We start from the raw sequence: 18,501 nt of genomic DNA, 5'->3' as shown, positions 1-18,501 counted from the left end.
CCCCGTACCCTCTGGCACTGGGAGGGGCCCCGTCAAAGCCCCAGATTCTGGGCCAGCACTGTTCTCAGGCTGAGCCACACCCAGTCCGGCTCCGGCATAGTTGGTTGTAAGGGCTGGACACATGGCTAACGGCCGGCTCTCTGGGGCTCGGAAGAGGGACTTCCTGTCCTCTCAGGGGCCTGGGGCAGCAGGTCTCAAAGACCCTGCTCATGTATTCCTTTCTTAGGAGGAGCTGGCTGTTTACACCCTCAGTTAAATGTGTCCACAGCCACCGGACCCCCTCTCTGCACTGTTTATTGAGCTGTTGTTTTTCGAGATCAGCAGGAGAGAAAAGGGCATTTCCTGCTGGAGTTGGGGGAGCAGAGGGTTCTGTGCGGAAAGCCCGCTCCTGCTCGCCCAGTTGGTGCGGGCTCGGGTCTTGGGTGCCGAGCGCTGAGCTAGCGACATAGTTAAGAGGCTGTCCTCGGCTGAGGGTCCCCAACCCCAGAACCTGACCACGATCCGATGGGAGGTGAGGGCGCCTGGAGGGCGGCAGGAACAGGATGTGTCTGCGAGTCAGAACTCACTTCAGACATCTGGAGGCATTGTCGGTGGCAGATGGCCCCGCGCGGCCTGTCGCTGAGGCAGGACTGGGTTTCCACGGTCTGAGCCGAAAGGAGAGAGCACTTCCCAGGTGGGAAGCTCGGCACTAATGGAGGAGGAGGGACCAGAGATCAAGAGCATCCTCTAGCCCAGGGTTGTCCTGCCGGGCGGGCGGCAGGAGGATTTAAGGGCTCTGGTGGCATCAAACACATCCGGGAGCCGCTCGCAGGGTAGGGAGAGCCTGTGACCTACTTGTTCACTGGCCCACAGCACGGACTCCTTCCTGCAAAAGCCAGAGACCGAAATCTGGGGCAGGGCTCCCTCTAGTGCCAGAGGAGGCCGCGTCCCCTTGGGGAGGCTGCAGGAGAATGGAAGAGGGGGGGCGGGGGGGCGGGCAGCCCAACGCTGTGGGTGTGAACCCCGCCTCTGCTCCCGGCCCCCACTTGCTCTGGCCCCAGCAGGCCTCACTCACTGAGCCCCGAGGAACCTGCCCCTCACCCCGATCTCTCTCCTCCTCCCAGGATGACTTCCTCCTGATCCATTATGACAAAGGACCCTGCCGGAACAAGCTGGGCCATTCCAGGGCGTCTGTGATCTGGCACCGGACACAGGTAGGAGGTGACTCACCCGGGACTTTGATCTCCAGAAGAGAGAATGTGTGTGCGCGCCTGTTGGTTGGAGATGTGCTGTTTAGGAAAGTAGAGCTAGTAAATGTGGGTCCTGCCCGAACTTTTCTCGCCCTGAGATTGTGCCTCTGGTGGCCCTGGCCCAAAGCTGTGGCAGACGGGCCTCGCGTTTGGCGCGTGACGGCCCGTGAATGTCAGAATGTAGATTTCTTGCATCTTACTCACGGCTCTGGTGATGATCCATTGAGTTGGTTAATTCTTGCATGGTCCTTACTGAAGAGCTTTTTCTAGAATCCTTGAGGGAGGTAAGCAAGTTAGTCATAAGAAAGAGGGACAGAAAGGAAAAAGTGCCTACAGTGTCTGAGCAGGAGTCCGTGGGGTTTACAGAGGACCAGTGCCTTAACATTTACCTATACTTTCAAAACGCATTTGTTTCCTCTGTGTGCTGGGTACTATCACAGGGTCGGGTATTCACTGGAAGAATACGATCCGTCTGTCTGATTCACTGGGGCACTTGCAGCGACTCAGTAGATGTACTCCAGTGAATAAGATAGAAGCGTGCCGTGTAGGGTCGGGGAAAATTGACCAGCAGGACAGACATGACAGGGAGCTAAGCTGTGGAGGGGATGTGATGGGGAGTGTGTGCTTGGGAAGGACCATTCTGGTGATTCCCATGGTGGAGTGTTGAGCGATATTAACCCTAAAACGAAAACTTCTATTTCGTTTTACCAACAAAAATGGGTTTATTTCGGAATAGCCTAGAAATGCAGCGTGGGACATGTGAGCTTACAGCAAACTCACAGACAAGATGCAGAGCGAAGGGGAGGGACTCTTTTATAGATGAAAGGGGGCGCTGGAAAGCCTGTCACATATCAGAAGTCCTTTGGAATAAACCGGGGGCCACACGTGCAGTGGCTTCCCGTCGCTGAGTTGTGAGCATCTCACTGGCTGGGCTGTGGCAGGGGTGGTAGGGGAGGAAACTGTCCTTCCTCCTCCTGGGGAAGCAAAGTAGTCGCTAAAGTAGGATCTCAGTGCAAGGCCCCTGGGGTCTGCCCTTGAGGACACCTGGTGGGGCCTGAGCTCTACCTGCTGGTCTCCCGATGCGATGCCATTTTAAATGAGGTTTCTTCTAGTAATTTTCACAGTGAGGAGGAGGAGCGGGCTGTGGGAGAGGAGGACAGGGCAGAAGGGTCAGTCCGGTTAGAGGAGGAGACAGTCCAGGCAGAGGGGGGGACGTCCAGGCAAAGGGGGAACAGTCTGCCGGGGATGCATTGCACTGATTTGGGCTCCATGCCTTCACACGGCACTTTGTGAGGGACGCCGTCGTGTGCACCTGTGCAGAATCACTGGCAGTCACGGCAAGGGGAGGACCTGGGGATCACGTTCTGCTCCAGCCTTTCCCATGTAGAGCACGAGCACCAGGCAAGGGAAGGGGACTCGCTCCAAGGAGGTTACCTGCAGCTGCGAGACAGTCCTCCCCAAATGCACTGGCCTCACATCCTCACGTTTCCTGTGTTCTGCGGCGTGAACCCGGCCCCACAGATGGCTCGTCTCCATCCCCTTGGCATTAGCTGGGATGGGAGTTCCTGCAGTGCCCTGGGTAGTTGGACGCGGCAGGACCTTGGCAGGTGCTGGATCTGAAGCTCCTAACCGTGTCTGTCCACACCACCTGAGCTTCTAACCAATGGTTGCTGGTGGCAAGCGTTATTAGCCCCCCAGGACAGAGCGAGGACAGGATGGGAGCTGTGCTCCTGTAGCCTGGGCACTCACACTTGTCAGGCGTGCCTGTTCATTCAGGTGGAGTGAGTCACGTGTCCCTGCGGGCCCCTGGGCAGCACTGAGTTCCTGGTAACAGTCATTAACAGGACTTGAGAAATACACTTGAGAAAGACAATCCAAGACACAAGGGCCCATGCCCTGCACTAGCCTGGAACAGCTTTCTGCCAACTCCTTTTGGGCTCCTGAGTGCCCGCTCTGAGCTAAATCCCGCGGCCACCTGGGGCCCCGGATCAGCAGGGACTGGGCCGGGGAACTGAACAGAAGCATGCACCGTGCAGGGTCCCACGGAGGCTTCTCTGTGGGTGCGAGGAGCTCCCGGAACGGGCAGGGTCATAACTATCGAAGCGTAGGGTGTCCACAAGTTAGTGTTAGATTTGGGGAAACCGGTAAAACACGTGTGAACCAGCTTCAAAAGGAGAGCAAAGGTAAATCACAAAACCAGCAAAGTGTGGGAAGTGGGAAGGGGTGGAGCCAAGGCCTGTGGGCTGGACTTACGGAGGGGCATTGTGGGAAGTGGGAGGGGGTGGAGCCAAGGCCTGTGGGCTGGACTCAGCCAGGGGCACTGTGGGAAGCGGGAGGGGGTGGAGCCACGGCCTGTGGGCTGGACTTAACTGAGGGCACTGTGGGAAGCGTAAGGGGGTGGAGCCAAGGCCTGTGGGCGGGACTCACCGAGGGGAACTGTGGGAAGGGGTGGGGCCAAGGCCTGTGGGCTGGACTCCCCGAGGGGCACTTTGTGCTGAGGCGGAGTAGAAGTTCCTGTGCGGAGAAAGCCAATGCTGTTCCTAAGCCTTCGGTGTTGACAGTGAGGACCACCTCCTGCATAAGGTAGAGACCACCCACCGCCAGAATCACTTGGGCTCATGTGGCTTTTTCTAGGGTGAAGTATCGGGCGGAAGCTTGGCCCTCATTTCCCAAGCTCCTCTCCTGCCCCTTGAGCCGCTGGGGCCGTGGGTTCCCTCCGCTTCCCACAGGCTCCTGCGTGGGGTCCGCTTCCCCGCCGGCTTCCTACTGATCCCGGGGAGGGAGCCTCACTTGGTGTTTAGTGCAAAGCTTCTGTTCATGAACAGAAATGGGTTTTCCGGTCCCCCATCAGTTCATCCCTGAAATGTCCGGGGAGTGTTTGTGTGGTGCCTGGGGTGGTGGTCGATCGGTGCTCGGACACCCCAGAACATCAGGCGGGACCCTGTTTCCAGGGCCTGGCGACGCCTTCCTGCTCACTCACTGGCCTGCGGGACTGCGGTCCTGCCAGAGCGCGGTGTCCTCCTGATCAGGAACACGTCTTCCATGACCCGCCCGTCCCTAACTCCCTAACTCCAGGCTCCCTAGCATTTGTTTCAACTCCGAGCACTTACTGCGACCCCTCCTGTTTCCCCCTCCCTACATTGTGGCTTATATGTTAGGAAAAACAGACTGTCCTCCGAAGTTGGGACTTGTTTTGCTCATCTTTGTGGCCCTGTGGCCCCCACCTCGTGCTTGAGCCAGAAAGAGGCTCCAGAAGTAAGCCTGGTTGAAAGCGGGAACCTCCGTTTGGCTTTCTTGTGACAGGTTCTCAGCCTCGCTGTGCAAAGCCGGCCGTGTCTGGAGGGACCTTCGTCCTTGTTCCCTCGGCTCCTTTTTCCTTTGGGTGGGAACGGAAGCAGAGGGGCCTGTGTGGCTGGCCCGTGCTCTCCTGCAGGAGCTCTGGTGTCCCCGTGGGGGCCTGATGGCGTCTGAGGACCTGGAGTGGGTTTGTGACCATTCAGAGAAGTAGCACTTGGCTGTAGTTGGGAGGCACTGTGACCTCTTCCCTCTCTGGGGGGACAAAATGGCTCCTGTTAAGAGAAGTGGACTCTGGACCTGGAGCAGTTGTGTTGGAGGAAGCAGGCGCTGGAGTGTTAGTGGGACAGGCTATGAGAGGCGAGGACAGGCAGCGCTTGAGTGACACCCCCCAGCTTCACGTGGACTCATCTCTGTCCGCCTGTTAGATCGCCTCCAGGGGTCCGCCTGGTCCTCGGGTTTCTTGCATCTCTCCTGCCACTTTGCTCGTCCTGTGCGCCTTGCAGGCCTGACCCGTGTGGCCCCCCTGCGGCACTTCGAGTGAAGCCCAGCGAACATCCACCATGTGGATTTCAGGAGCTCATAGGATTGCGAGGTGGAGGGAGATGTGAGAAGCACAGAAGTATTTCTTGTTGATTATTCAGGCAGGAAGATTTGAGGGAAACCATGAAAGAGCGGCTACTAAATCTAGCCATAAAGTTTCCAAATGGGAGAGTGCAGAAAAGACTTTGGTGGAGTACAGGACCACAAAGCAGGGGCCCAGCATGTGACCCTGGGGACAGGATGGGGATGCCTGGAGGTTTAGTGCAGCTGATGGGGAGCTGGGGGGGGAGTGATCATTGAGCCCCAGGTATCAGGCCTAGACTTAAGACTGTGGCACTAGGGAGCCACAGCAGCCTTAAGAGCAGCAGAATAGAACACACACTCTCAGGATACAAGCTGAAGATTTCTCATCCTGGCATCCGTGGTTCCTGGGGACCAGGTCCTGCTTCAGCCCCACCAGCTCCATCTCCATCTCCCACCTTGCACGTGCCTAGTCCAGAGCACTTTCTGAACAGAGGCTTTGGAATTTTAACTTGGCTGAAACCCATCCGCACAGGCACACAGTGCCCTTCAACCCGTAAAATACCCACACCCACCCACATACGTGTCCTACCCGCTCCAACTGTTTACTGAAGTTCTGGCCTTGACCCCCAGATTGGGTCACTGCCCCCAGATGAGTCAGAGGCACTGCCCTAGGGCACAGACCGTGCCATTGCTTGGAGCTTGTGCCCTAAGCTCCCTGGGGAAGTGCCTCTCTTGTCGCCCCCCAGGCCTTGCCCAGTGCAGGCCTCTGCAGTGCCCCAGACACGCCCTTGAAGTCAGTGCCCTGTGACCCCCCCACGTTTAGGGGCTGTGATCGAGAGCCCAGTGTAATCTGTTGACTTGAGAAGGTTCCTGCTTTTCCTGCCATTCGGTGGGGAGTTAGGGAAAGTCGTCCTACGAGACTGTTTTCGCGAATCACAGTGTGCTTCCTTGGGACGGTTGTGCCCAACACCGAGTACTTTGCCAGGTGAATGGAAAACCACGCTTTGTCACGTAAAGGTTTTGTGCAGTTCCATTTTGTCCCAAGTGATGTCATTTTCGTAAAGTTTGTGTGCCTGGGTCTTCTGCTGAGACCATGCTCCTGCAAACGGGGGAGAAGCTGGCGGTGCGGGCCGTGGCTCCAGCTGTGGGGACACGTCCTCCTCCTCAGGAGCTGCTGAGGCCTGGGTGTGCGCAGCCACGCTCCCCCCCTCCCCTGCCCGTCACTTTACACACACTTGCTGGGAGCTAGTGGCGCCATTGCTGGTGCCGGCCCCGAACTCGGCCATCGTGTGTCAGGGATGAAACACGCGGTAAATCACTTTTATTTATTTATTTATTTATTTATTTTTAAATGTTTATTTTTGAGAGGAAGGGAGAGAGAACAAGCAGAGGAGGGGCAGAGAGAGGAAGACACAGAATCTGAAGCAGGCTCCAGGCTTGGAGCTGTCAGCCCAGAGCCCGACGCAGGGCTTGAACCCACGAACCGTGAAATCATGAGCTGAGTCAACGTTGGATGCTCAACCCACAGAGACACCCAGATGCCCTGGGAGAGCTCACTTTTAGCCAAAGGATGGCATTTAAGGGGGCCTGCCGATCGCCAGCTTCTGTGTTCACACGTGTGTGTGTGTGTGTGTGTGTGTGTGTGTGTGTGTGTGTGTAGGTGTGGAGGTGTGCCCGCCAATGCCCTCCAAGGCCAGGCTGACAGTCAGAGTCCATTCCACAGACACCCTGACCTGGAAGCCTCGTGCAGGGACCTGTCCTTCCAGTGTTTTACCCAGAGCTCAGTGACAGGGACATGCACTGTCTCCCGTACTTAATCAGGATGCCCAGGCCCTTCTGTCTTAACAGTTTTCAAGACCGTCGGGATCGATTTTTGGCCACAGATTTGCACTGGTGAAACTAGAGCACTGGACTGGACTGCAGGGGCCGAAATGACTTGCTTGTCCTGTGTTTATAGGGAGGTGGGGCCAGCCCTTGTGACCCTGGTGACAAGGGAGCCCTCCTCATGTGCTCCGGCCCCTTCCGTGACCACATGGCCCTGCCTGTTCCTCGGCCCCCTTGACCTCCCAGCAGAGGCGCCTCCTGCCGCTCGCTGTCCCCACGTGGGTGCCGAGTGGACATTTAGGACAGGACGCACATGGGCAGGACTTAGGTCTTCCCTCCAAGTTCTCCTTCATTTTGGGAAGCGCCTTGCCAGCCTCCATGGGCCCCAGACGAAAGGCCCAGGTGACCTGGACCGCCCCCTTCTTCCCGGTCTCGCTCCCCTCTGGCCAGCATGTCTTGGTTATGCACCCCAAACCCCACTCCCAGCTCCGTCCCCGTCCGCTTCTCTCAGCGGCACCCCTGCCCAGTGCCCGTGGGAATGTGTCCATTCACCTGGCTGTGGCCGGCCCTCCTCCCACTTGTCCCTGGAGCCCACAGTGCGGGCGTGGGATGTGGGTGCCCCCGTACCCCTCCGGAGCCAGGAGGTGAAGAGAGGGCATCAAAGAGACGCCCGTGCAGAGGATGCAGGCAGCCCACGGGGGGGCCACCCGACCCGCGCTGTGGGATTCCAGCCTCCCATGTGCCTCTCCCAGCTTGCAGATCTGGAGGGAGGTGGGAGAGTGTGCATCCATCCCTGCCACCTGCTTCTGCCCTTCCTCCCTCCCCCTCCCTCTCTCTGTCCCTTCCCTTGCTCCCTCTCCACTCGGGAGCTGCTCTGACACCGAGTTCCTTCTGATTCTCCTGCAATCCTGTGCTCCCTTCAGCAGCGCATAGACTAAAACCCTGCAGTGCTGACACTTCTTGTGGGGCGCAGCTGGGTGCCCCCAGAATTCCCGTTTTGCCCTCTGAGCCCCAGGGTCTCAGAACATGACTGCACCGGAGATGGGCCCTCAGAGAGCTGATGGAGTTACAGGGGGGCTGTCGGGTGCACCCTAACCCAGTACGACTGGTGACCCGCTACGAAGGGACAGGGACACAGAGCAGCACGGACGGAAGTCCGTGTGAGGACGCACGGAGAAGGCAGCTGTCTGAGCCCAGGGAGTGGCCTCAGGGGAAACCAGCTGTGCCCACACCAGGGTCTCAGGCTCCTTGCCCCCAAGGACCGTGAAGAGACAGATGTCCGGTGTTTGGGCCCCGTCTGTGGGGCGTCGGTCGGTGGCCTTCGAGATGGCCTTCCCTTCCACACACAGAGGGTGGGGTGGCTTCCTTCCCTTGCTGCCCTCAGTCTGTGCTCCGTCCCTGGGAGACCGTCGCTCGTGTGCCCAGGGGCCTGAAATCCGCTGGCTTCTCCCCAGAGCTCGAGACCCACATCCCCGCTGCCTCCTCGGTATCTTCACGTGGTGCCCGCGGGTCTCCCAGACTCAGAACCTCCAGACGGAACTCACTGTTCTTCTCCTGTGCGCCAGAACCCAGCGCACGTTCTCAGAGCCCTTCAAGGCTTGTTGCCCGTCCTCTGGTCCTGTGCCTCTTCTCCTGGTGGCCGCCTCCCTCCCAGCTGCCCGGCCTGCCGTGAGTGCCGGAGGCTCCTGGCCCCGTCCCCCCTCCTGTGGACCCATCCTCCACAAAGCCCGTGGTTTCTCAACAAGATGAATGCTAAGCTTCGGAGCAGGGCCCTGGGCTCTCCGTTCTGGCCTCGCCGGACTCCGCCCCACTGTCCTGCCTGCACACGTCTGTGCTTCCTCGGTTCACCTGCACCGTCTGACGGCGGCCGGAATTCTCTCTCCGGCCGCCGAGGCCCGTGCACACCCGGCTCACACGTGCTGGCCCTCCGCCTCCCTAGAAAAGCCACCCTGAACTTCCGGCACCTGTTTCCTGAGTCGCGAATCGGTGTCTGCACAGAACTTTTCAGCCCTGTGCCCTTGCCTGCGACCGCCTGCCCTCCCTCCGACCCTGTTCCCTCAGAGACGAAGGCAGATGCTCGTTCTCCGCACCACACGGCCCAGAACAGAGCAGCAAGCAGAGACGCGAGGAGCTGTTACAGAGCGTGGGCAGGAGGGGCGGGAGCCGTCACCTAGCGCATGGCCAGACTCGACGCGGCCGGCCCGCGCACCCCCTGGCACCCCTGCCTCCAGTGTCCTGATAGTCATCGGCCAGCAGGCTGCCAGGCGGGGGCGGCTGCGTCCTGTGGTGGGGACACTCCCGTCCTGCCTACTGCAGGCCACCACCTTGCTGTCACTGAAGGAAGAGATGGGAAGAAACACGTGAGCGGCCACAGTCCTCAGGCCCTTACTCCTGTCATTGTCCCAGCCTCTGCCGCGTCTCGCGTGCGCTGGGTGGGCCTCGATGTCATGTTCCAAGACCAAGTGTCAGAGAAGTAAAGGCGTTCCACGCATTCACCTTAGGGCACCGTTGATTTTGCTTTCTAGCCTGAGTGTGGTGTGTGGAGCTCTCTGGAGAAGAGGATTTGGTCCATGCACAGAGGCTTGTGCTGGCCACGGCACCTGTGCTCTAGTCTGAAGCCGTGGTCTGAGTTTGAGAAGAAGCCATACTTAAAAAAAATTTTTTTAACTTTTTTAAATGTTTATTTGTTTTTGAGAGACCAAGACAGAGCATGGATGGGAGAGGAGCAGAGAGAGAGGGAATCGGAAGCAGGCTCTGAGCTGTCAGCACAGAGCCTGATGCGGGGCTTGAGCCCATGAACCTCAAGATCATGAACGCTCAATCGGCTGAAGTGCCCCGAGAAGCTGTACTTTTCGATCTCAGAGTTCACCAGCATGAACAGCACTGCATTCTGCTGTGCTTCCCTCGGGAGCCAGAACTGTTTACCGTCCACCGGTCGTGTATGATCTGGTGCCTGACACACGTCTATTACCTGCTCACTGAGTATTTGTTTTTTGTGACATTTGCATCTTACCTCATCCGTGATGGTAGCCACTTTCCTTCTGGCAGTGTCTGCATCCTCCTGTCCCTGATCAGCAAGAGGCTGGGTGGGTAACCTTGCTTACTAAACGGCATGCAAATAAGAAGCAAGATAAACAGGGTGGAAATTAGGGTGTGTTATTGGCCAGGAAGGTGAGCATTTGGTCAAGGACTTTGAAAAGTTTCTGATAACAAAGTTTCCCTTCTTTGAGACGGAGAGCATGTTCCAAGTCGTGGAGATTGCTTGAGGGTCCTCCAAGGAACAGCTTTCTGGGTGTTGTGGTATTTTCTAAACTTCGGCATGTACGCACTTCTCACAAAGCCTGATGTGACTGTACATCCCGTAACTCCACCATCCACATTATGTTCAGACAAATGGACTTAGCCAACTGGGCAGAAAACATGGCTTCCTAGCATTTGCAGTAATTTGTAAATGCAGCACGTGTGTATGAGGGCCTTCAGGCGGAAACGTAAGTGAACGTTACTTTCTTCGACAATCCTGGGGTGCTGTAGCCTGGTATCCTCTTTCAGAGCTGATAACGACCCTTAGAGATCTTTGACCTCATGTGCTTATTTTATTGTTGAGAAAAACGAGGTCCGGAGAGGAAGGAAGGCACAGGAGGCAGAATGAGAACAGTGCCCAGAGCCTGCGCGTGCACCGTTGTGAGCACTAGGTGGCGGTCTGACTGCACTGATGGTCCTTTGCCCCGGGGCTGCCTGGGGAAGGTTGGAGGCCGTCAAAATGTGAACACCCTGCTTTTCTGACCCGCCACACGGCCTGACTTAGATGACAACATGTCTGCATTTGAGGCCCCTTCCTCTTGGCGCCTGCTCACACCTAAGCTTCAGCATGTGTTCTAAAACAAAGTCAAATCGTGTCACAGTCCGTTTTCAAACAGTCCTGGGTTTTAAACTCTGGGAACGACACAGGCCTGGCTCTTTTCTAAGGCGCCGTGCCTGAGGCGCCTGTTCTCCCATCTCCTAGACTTCCCTGTGCACTGACCACCTCCTTCTCTTTGTAATCTCCGGCATGTCCCACTGGGACACTTCCTTCCCATTGGCAAATATAGGTGTCTGACCCTTGGGCTCCCTTTATACCGGACCCTGATGGCAGTTTCTGTAAAATGTATTGTTGTCAGTTGGTGAAGTCTCCGTCTCTTTCCACTGAACTGGGTGCTTCCTCAAGGGCCATGATCTGCGGTGTCTCTGTAGGAAGTCATACAGTGTCTGGCTTAGGGGAGACTTGTTGGTGAATTGAATGTATCAGTGGATGCTAGTTTGGGCCCTTAGATGGAAGGAGGTAGAGGAGGAAAGGGAAAGGAAGAAAAATGAAAGAACGGGCAGGGGAGTGAGGGAAAGGAAGTATTGATGGTGGGTAAACGGATGGAGAGATGGATAAGTGGATGAAGGATAGATGACAGGTGGAGGGGGCTGGGATCGCTGAGGGATGATGGATGGAGGGGTGGATGAGCGGGTCCATGGGGTCGAGGATGGATGAGTGGATGGATGGGTAGATGGATAGTAGAGGCAGGATGAGTAGACGGTGGGTGGATGGATGATGGGTGAATGGATAGATGGGTAGACGGGTGGCCGGCAGCTGTATAAATGGATGACGGAGGGCTAGATGATGGGTGGATGGCTGGCTGAGTGGATAGATGGGCTGGGCGGGTGGATGGATAGATGATGGACAGGTAGCTGGGGGTAGGATAGGTGATGGATGGTCGTTTGATGGATGCATGGCTGGCTGGGTGGATGGGTGGAGGGGTGGAGGGGTGGATGGGTGACAGATGAACAGATAGATGGTAGACGGGTGGCTGGGTAGATGCATACATGGATGACAGACGGGTAGATGATGGCCAGGTGGATGGTTGTGTGGTTTGTATGTCAGCTAAGGAACCTGCAGACTCGCCACCTTACCCTCTGCTCCTGTGTTTCCTATTTGCAGGTCGTGGGCATTTTCGCTGGATTTGGGCTCCTGCTGTTGGTGGCCTCGCCTTTCCTGCTCTTGGCCACTCCATTTGTACTTTGCTGCAAGTGCAAGTGCAGTAAAGGTGACGATGACCCATTGCCCACCTAGAGGAAGGCATGACGCTGGAAGGAGACCCCTGCCTCCGGGAAGCGTGGCTCGCCCCCACCCCACCCCGCCGTCCCCCCTCACTAAACATCTCTCTTGCCTTATGTGCCCCATTGAGCTTCACAGTGTCACGCTGGATGCCGTGATTTCAGGGACTGATGTCAGAGTGCTTGCCGAGCCCCGGGTGCAGTCACCTGGGCGTGAGGGAGGCAGGCGTGGGTAGGGCGCGTCCCCACACAATCGATCTCTGCCGACTTGACAAGTGAGGCGCTGTGCAAAGCACCCCGGGCAGATTCCTCCCAGTGGCGACAGGCTAGGAGTGTCTGGTGGCTGCCTAAGAGACGTTCTAGTGCAAAATGCTGTCGTCTCCTCCTCGGCGTCCTGATGCTGCCGTGCTTTCGAGAGGAGTCTTTTAAGGATTACAACTCACTTGAGGCAGAATCCAATAATTCTGACTTGAGAAAAGCACTCTGTTTATGACAACTGTTTTTATTACTAATGGCATTTAGTAAAATCCTTTTTAGAAGGTGTCGTTTTGTTTTTCCAACTGAGTAGTGAAAAATCAACAAGGTGCATTTAAACCATCCTATGCCTTTCTTGAACTGTGCATTTTAAGAAGTTATCGCTCAAATGACTTTTCTGACTCGGTCACTTTTCAGGAGATTTAGAAAGCCTTATGCGCTCTTTGTGTTTTTCTTGAAGCTCGTAATGACCTTTTGAACACCGGACGCAGTGTGCTGTTACAAATGCGCTTCCCATCTTGTTGCCTTTCTTTGATGATGCCGGCATGTTTAAGGAGTGTGCTCATCACTAGGTTTCCCTTTTGTTTTTTTTCTCTTTGGTGATTCTGGGGCTTCTGTCTTCTCATCCAGGTACGAGCAAATGTTTTGTAATGTCTTTGGAAACCAAATGTTGTCCTCGGGAATGGCCTTGCTGGGCATCAGCATGCCTAGGCTGCCTGCCCCAGCCTCCTGGTGCAGACAGCAAGGAGAGAAGGGTGCTGTCCGGGCTTCCTGGCAGGACTGGAGGCCTCCCCCGGCACCTGGGGGAGAAGCGTCCTGATTTTCAGTTGTTTAAATGACTTATGTTATTTTGGAGAAATCCTGTTTTCTCACCCAGTTCCGAGTCCCGTGGCTAACCATTTTGCCCCGCTGAAAACACCTTCTGTGTCACTTAGTTACTCCATTTAGGGGATTTTACCCCTCGGCCTCTCCTAGGCTGTGTCTGACCGTTGCCGCGGCAGTAGAATGCGAGGATGAACGACACACACCTTGCTCTGTCCTTTGACTTCGCGTGTTCTTTACAGAGAGTTGACCCTAATTTGGCCTTTAAAGTCACCTGTGCTTTTAAGGCGCAAACTGCTTGCATTGAACTCGGCGGCTTCTGAAATAACAGGCAGCAAATGTTACCGAGTTTTATAGCGGAACTTTCTAAACCTTATAACACATTCCACAAAGGACTGAAATGGAAACAAAATCCAACTTGTTTGCTTGTTGTGAGCACGTTTGTAAAACGTGGTGGGTGTTTTGTATGTTTGACTTCTACCTTTCTGTGTCAGCCTCAGGTCCTGCTTTCCTCCCTTGCGTAGAAATTTCTTTATTTCTTAACGTTTGGTAGGTTAGAAGGAACAGCATCACGTCACTCTTCACCGGTAGTATTTATTATCTTTATGAAACTGAAGCTGTTAGGAAACTAGTCTGGGTCAAACTCACATTCAGAACGTTCTCCTTCGGATCACGGTGGGATTCTGACTCGGTAGCGAAATACAGACGTGCCTGAGGCTGTCTTTTCGATGGAGCCCGGGCAGGAGTCTCTAGCTGGAATTGTTGCGACAGGGTCTTGAGGTAGGCGGCTTCCTGGAGAGGTGACGTTCCCTGAGCCCTGAGGTTTGAGTCGGTCGCCGAGGCCGGGGTCAGTGAACGCACTGGTCTAGTGGCACCCTTTAAAATGCCTGTCGAAGGCGGCAGGCTCGGGGCCCTGTTTCCATGGTGACCCAGGACGGGGCAGGCCTCACCCCATCCCAGTCCCGTGGCACACGGCGCACGTCCACGTGGTAGGTCCCTTCTCCTCCGAGGTAGAACTGGAGCCTTTGGGAAGGATGCACTCCCTGGACCGGAGCTCAGGTCTCTGCTTAGCGGGTCGGGCTGTTCGTCTGTTCCGGAGAAATCCGTAAGCGGGCTCTGCGCGTCCGTAGCCCCCACCATCCTTGTGCCTTCACCCCAACACGGTTCACACGCGCGTGGTTGGACCCAGGCAGGGACCTTGAAGACTCTGGGGCCAGGCGCAGCCACACTGGCACCAATTTGTTCTGAGATTTTGCACCACGCATGCCTCCCTTTGATTTTGTAGTGACACAACTAACACCATCTGTTCCTTGGGAAATACCAGCAGGATTGTGTCGTGATCCTTAAATAAACTCACGTTCCCCCCCATCTGACCCCTTTGATTTCAGTAGGGAACGCATCCCCCGCGTTACTGGGGGTGCAGTGTTAGCCACGCCTCATGTGAAATGTACCCGGAGCGTGGGAAGACGGCCCACATCTTGGGTTTTAACCTTGTGCTTCCTCCCTGGGGAAACCTGGGGAGTTCTGCGCTTAGTAGGCGGCTCTTGGGTGGCTTAGCTTGTCTTAACTGAACAGATATTCCCTTTCACGGATGGTCTTCACGCCGACGTTCTGGAAGCACACGTATGTTTATCCCTTTAGAGGCCTTGAAATCCTGGCGAGGAGGGAGGAAGGTCCTCAGATCATGGCTCACTCAGCCGGTGTCTGGTCGGGGTGGCACTGGGGGCGCCGCCAGCCTCTGGGTCATTGGAGTTGGACCCCATTCGGTGGTTTTGCAGGCCATGCCCTGTCTCTCCGTCTGGCTCTGTCCTGTCCCCTGCAGCTCGGCCCTGGAGCCTTGCAGCGGTCGCTAGAGGCTGGTGCGCTCCGAGGAGGACGCCATAGATGTTCGTGGGGCAGAGGTTGATGCAGGATCCGAGCGTGCTCCCCCCCAGGGGGAGGCGAGATCCGCCCTCCCCGTCAGTTCTTCCTCTTCCGCCCCCGCAGGAGCGCCGTGGCCCGGGGACCGGCCTCCCCAGAGGGGAACGAATTCTCTTCCTGGCATAATATTCCATAAAAACCAGTGTAGGATCCGGGCCGATTCCTCCACTGGAACACAGGGCCGTGGGGAACAGGATCCTCAGCTCTCCCCAAATTACTCCAAGATGAGTCTGTCTCTTCCATCCGTCTCGCTTGTGAAGTTAGACGTTATCTACGAAATTGGGAGGGGACATTCCCTTGGTAGTCTGGAAAAGTGAGGAGACTGGAAAGAGCCAGGGTGGGGCTTCTGTATATTTCTCAGATTCTCCTTTATTACTATCTCCCTGTATATATATATAAGCATATATATATATATATATATAAACCGCAGTGAAATCATCAAGGGAAAACATTTGCATGTATAAAGCTTCACGAAGGTCTCTTTAAAAAATACCAAAGCTTGTTTATTCTTTATAATTAACCGAAGCCCTTAGGAAAATACACAAAATGAAGAGGTTTTGACTGGTATTGCCAAAAATGCCAAATGGAATGAGGGGCCTGCGCTCACTCTAGTGGCCAATGCGCTGCTAGTAGGCGAGCATGCCGCCTGGGCTGGCCAAGGCCCCACAGGCTCCCTTCTCCCACCTGGTTTGTAAAATCTCGTCTTCCACACTCCTGGGGGCCAGGGCTGAGGGGTACGTACCAGCCGCCTGCCTGACCTTCCCTCCGTCCTGTGCTCACTTCACCACGGGTGTATTTTTACTCCTGTATAAAAATTTGCATGAGCGGGTCATGCACACGTAGACAGTATGTATTTGACAGCGGTGGTTAAAACAAAAGCTCAGTTCTCGTTTTTGACTTGTCAGTCCATTTTGTGCCACTAACACTGTGATGTATAAAAGAGTTGTTTGAATGCCTTTTAATGTTGTGTTTTGTACTCTGGAATCACACGGAAAAGTTTGATGTGTAATTTCAATACATATTTTAAATGTATCGTGTCTTACGTAGTTTGTCCGCCCCGCCCCCCACCCCCACCCCCTTTAGAAAAGAGATTTTTCTCTTTAAAGACATTTTGGCTGGAATACAGGTTACTTTTGTAAATCCGGTCTGGCTCATCTTTTGTACAATCTTCCTTGACTCCTGGCCGGGGGTAGAAAATACGATGGTGGGAGACGGGAGCCAGGGCGGGTGGCGGAGGGGTCTTCCATCGCTGGCAGAACCAAGTTTCTGCCCTGACGTTCTCTCCGTTGGGAATGTTCACAGCTCCCAGTGCCAGACTCGCTGGGTGGCGGGGTAAGCGGCCACACACTCCCCTGTCCGCCTCGCGGTTCCAGCCCAGTACTGCGGCATCAGAAAGCATCTCCCCATTGGCCACTTCCATGCCCGAGCCAAACACTTACGAGCCTGTCAAAATGCATGGGCAGCGTCATAACAGCCCCTGAGCACCTGTTCCTCCTGGGGACAGAAGAGTAGGTACAGACTCTGTCCTCACAGTAACTCTGGGAACTCACTTTGATTTTCACGTGCTTTGTTGACACTTTGTGGGAGAAAATCCACCTTATTTACTAATGTGAAGCAGCAGACTCAGGAGGGGCAACTGTTTCCAGTGCTGCGGTTCCCTTTTAAAAACCATCCTTAGAAGCTTAAGGTGCAGATCGGGGGCCGGAGTGTTTTGTGGACTGGCGGTTTGCTGGCATCACAGACACTGTTCCTGGTCACTGGAGCTCCTGGTCTGGAGAGGAGACAGCTCTGCAGATGGGCGATGGGGCTAAGGTGTGGCCAGCGCTGTGTGGCGGGCACACGCACCCACAGCACTGGCCAGGGAGGCGGGTCAGAGGAGGCTGCTGGGAAGATGCCGTGTGTGACCCTGCGGATGAGTAGGCGTCACCTGAGCAAAACTCCGGGCAGGCATGTTCTCGAGGAAGTGGCCAGTCCAGGAAGCTGGTCCTTCTGGCCCATCGGGGTGGCAGCTCCTCAAGTGTACAGCCTCATGGGGTGCAGGGCATGGAGCTGGGGAGCCCAGCTCCTAAGCCATGGGGAGTGGGCTTGGGCTGCCGTGCAAATCACCGCAGACTGGGGGGGGTTCAACAACAGAAGTGTATCCTCTCACGGATTTGGAGGCTGAAAGATTTGGAGGCTGGAAGTCCGTGATCAGCATGTCACCAGCATCACCTCTGAGGACCTTGGGGAGGAGTGTGTTCCCACCCTCTCCCTGGCCTCTCGTGCTTTGCTGGCCGTCCTTCGCCTTCCTCACCCTGTCGATGCAGGACCCCAGTTCCGGTCATCCTCACATGGTGTTTTCCTCTGTGCGTGCCTGAGTCCAGATTTCCCCTTTACCAGGACACCAGTTCTTGGATCTAGGTCCGCACTAGTCCACTGCGACTGCATCCTCGCTGCTCATCTGCAGAGACCCAATTCCCAAGTAAGGTCCCGTCACAGAGACCCCCAACATCCTTCCTGGGGACACAGCTCAGCCTCTGATAGGAAGCGAGGTCCGCAGGTGGACAGTTCTGCCCTGGCAAGGCCAATCAGGGAGACGGACAAGACCAAAAGGTGAGGTCCAGAAGCTCCTGCTGCTGAGCCCCCTCCCTGAAACAGGGCTTCTGCACTGTCATTTGGGCTTTGATGCTTTGAGCTAATCTGGAATGCGGAAACAGGCCCAGAGAACACTCTTGCTGAGAAACCATTTTTAAGCAGATAAATCCGCATGCATGTTGTATACACAGGCACATGATTTGTTTCCCTCCCAGAACATCTGGATGGCGATGTTTACCAACATTAACGACTCAGAGGCACCCGAGGTGCTCGGCACCAGAGGTAGGACGGTACCGACGGGCAGTGCAGGAGCAGGGCGCTGTTCTGAGTCCAGCTCAGCATGTGCAGGTGTCCCTTGGGGAGGATGTAAATGCCAACGCAGCCAGACCGGGAGACCGTGTCCAGTGCTCGCTTTGGGACTGGGCTGTCCAAGCCAGTGAGGGACTCGGCCATTTAAAAATAGCAGTCATGGCACCTGGAGAGCTCAGTCTGTTGAGCGTCTGACTTCCGCTCAGGTCATGATCTTGCGGTTCCTGAGTTGGAGCGCCGCATCAGGCTCTGTGCGGGCAGCTTGGAGCCTGGAGCCTGCTTCCGAATCTGTGTCTCCTTCTCTCTCTATGCCTGCCTCTCAAAATAATAAGTAAACATTAAAAAAATAAAAAATTTAAAAAATAGCTGTCACTGCTCATCACTTGGTTTCCCCAGCTTGTTCCCTTCCCTCCATCACTCGGGTGTGCACTTTAGGGGCGGGGCCGACACTGGGAGGCGGGGGCGGGGCCGCATGATCAGGTGTGTGGTCGCTGTGGTCCAGGCCACCTGGAAACAGGTGCCAGGCCGTGTGACAGGCGGGGGCACCGTTTCCTCATTGGAACACGAGGCTACAAATGCCTCCCCATGCCTTCCCAAGGACAAACGGGGAGGCTCGGGCAAGTGTTCG

At 55.8% G+C, this 18,501-nt stretch overlaps 1 protein-coding gene across 8 annotated transcripts in view; it reads left to right on the top strand.

The window, feature by feature from the left end:
• Positions 1-16,022, top strand: part of RNF144A (ring finger protein 144A) — a 116,862-nt gene extending 100,840 nt beyond the window's left edge. For all 8 annotated transcript variants that reach the window (XM_029938344.1, XM_029938349.1, XM_029938346.1 and 5 more), the window contains 2 exons: positions 1,104-1,193; positions 11,878-16,022. In XM_029938344.1, coding sequence (XP_029794204.1) covers positions 1,104-1,193; positions 11,878-12,009 — 222 coding nt within the window. In that variant the 3' untranslated portion in view covers positions 12,010-16,022. The remainder of the gene's footprint in view (positions 1-1,103; positions 1,194-11,877) is intronic.
• The last annotated feature ends 2,479 nt before the right edge of the window (positions 16,023-18,501 follow it).

The sequence above is a fragment of the Suricata suricatta genome, chromosome 4 (genome assembly GCF_006229205.1).
Source record: "Suricata suricatta isolate VVHF042 chromosome 4, meerkat_22Aug2017_6uvM2_HiC, whole genome shotgun sequence".
NCBI classification, from domain to species: domain Eukaryota; kingdom Metazoa; phylum Chordata; class Mammalia; order Carnivora; family Herpestidae; genus Suricata; species Suricata suricatta.
This window is presented reverse-complemented; position numbering and strand designations above follow the sequence as displayed.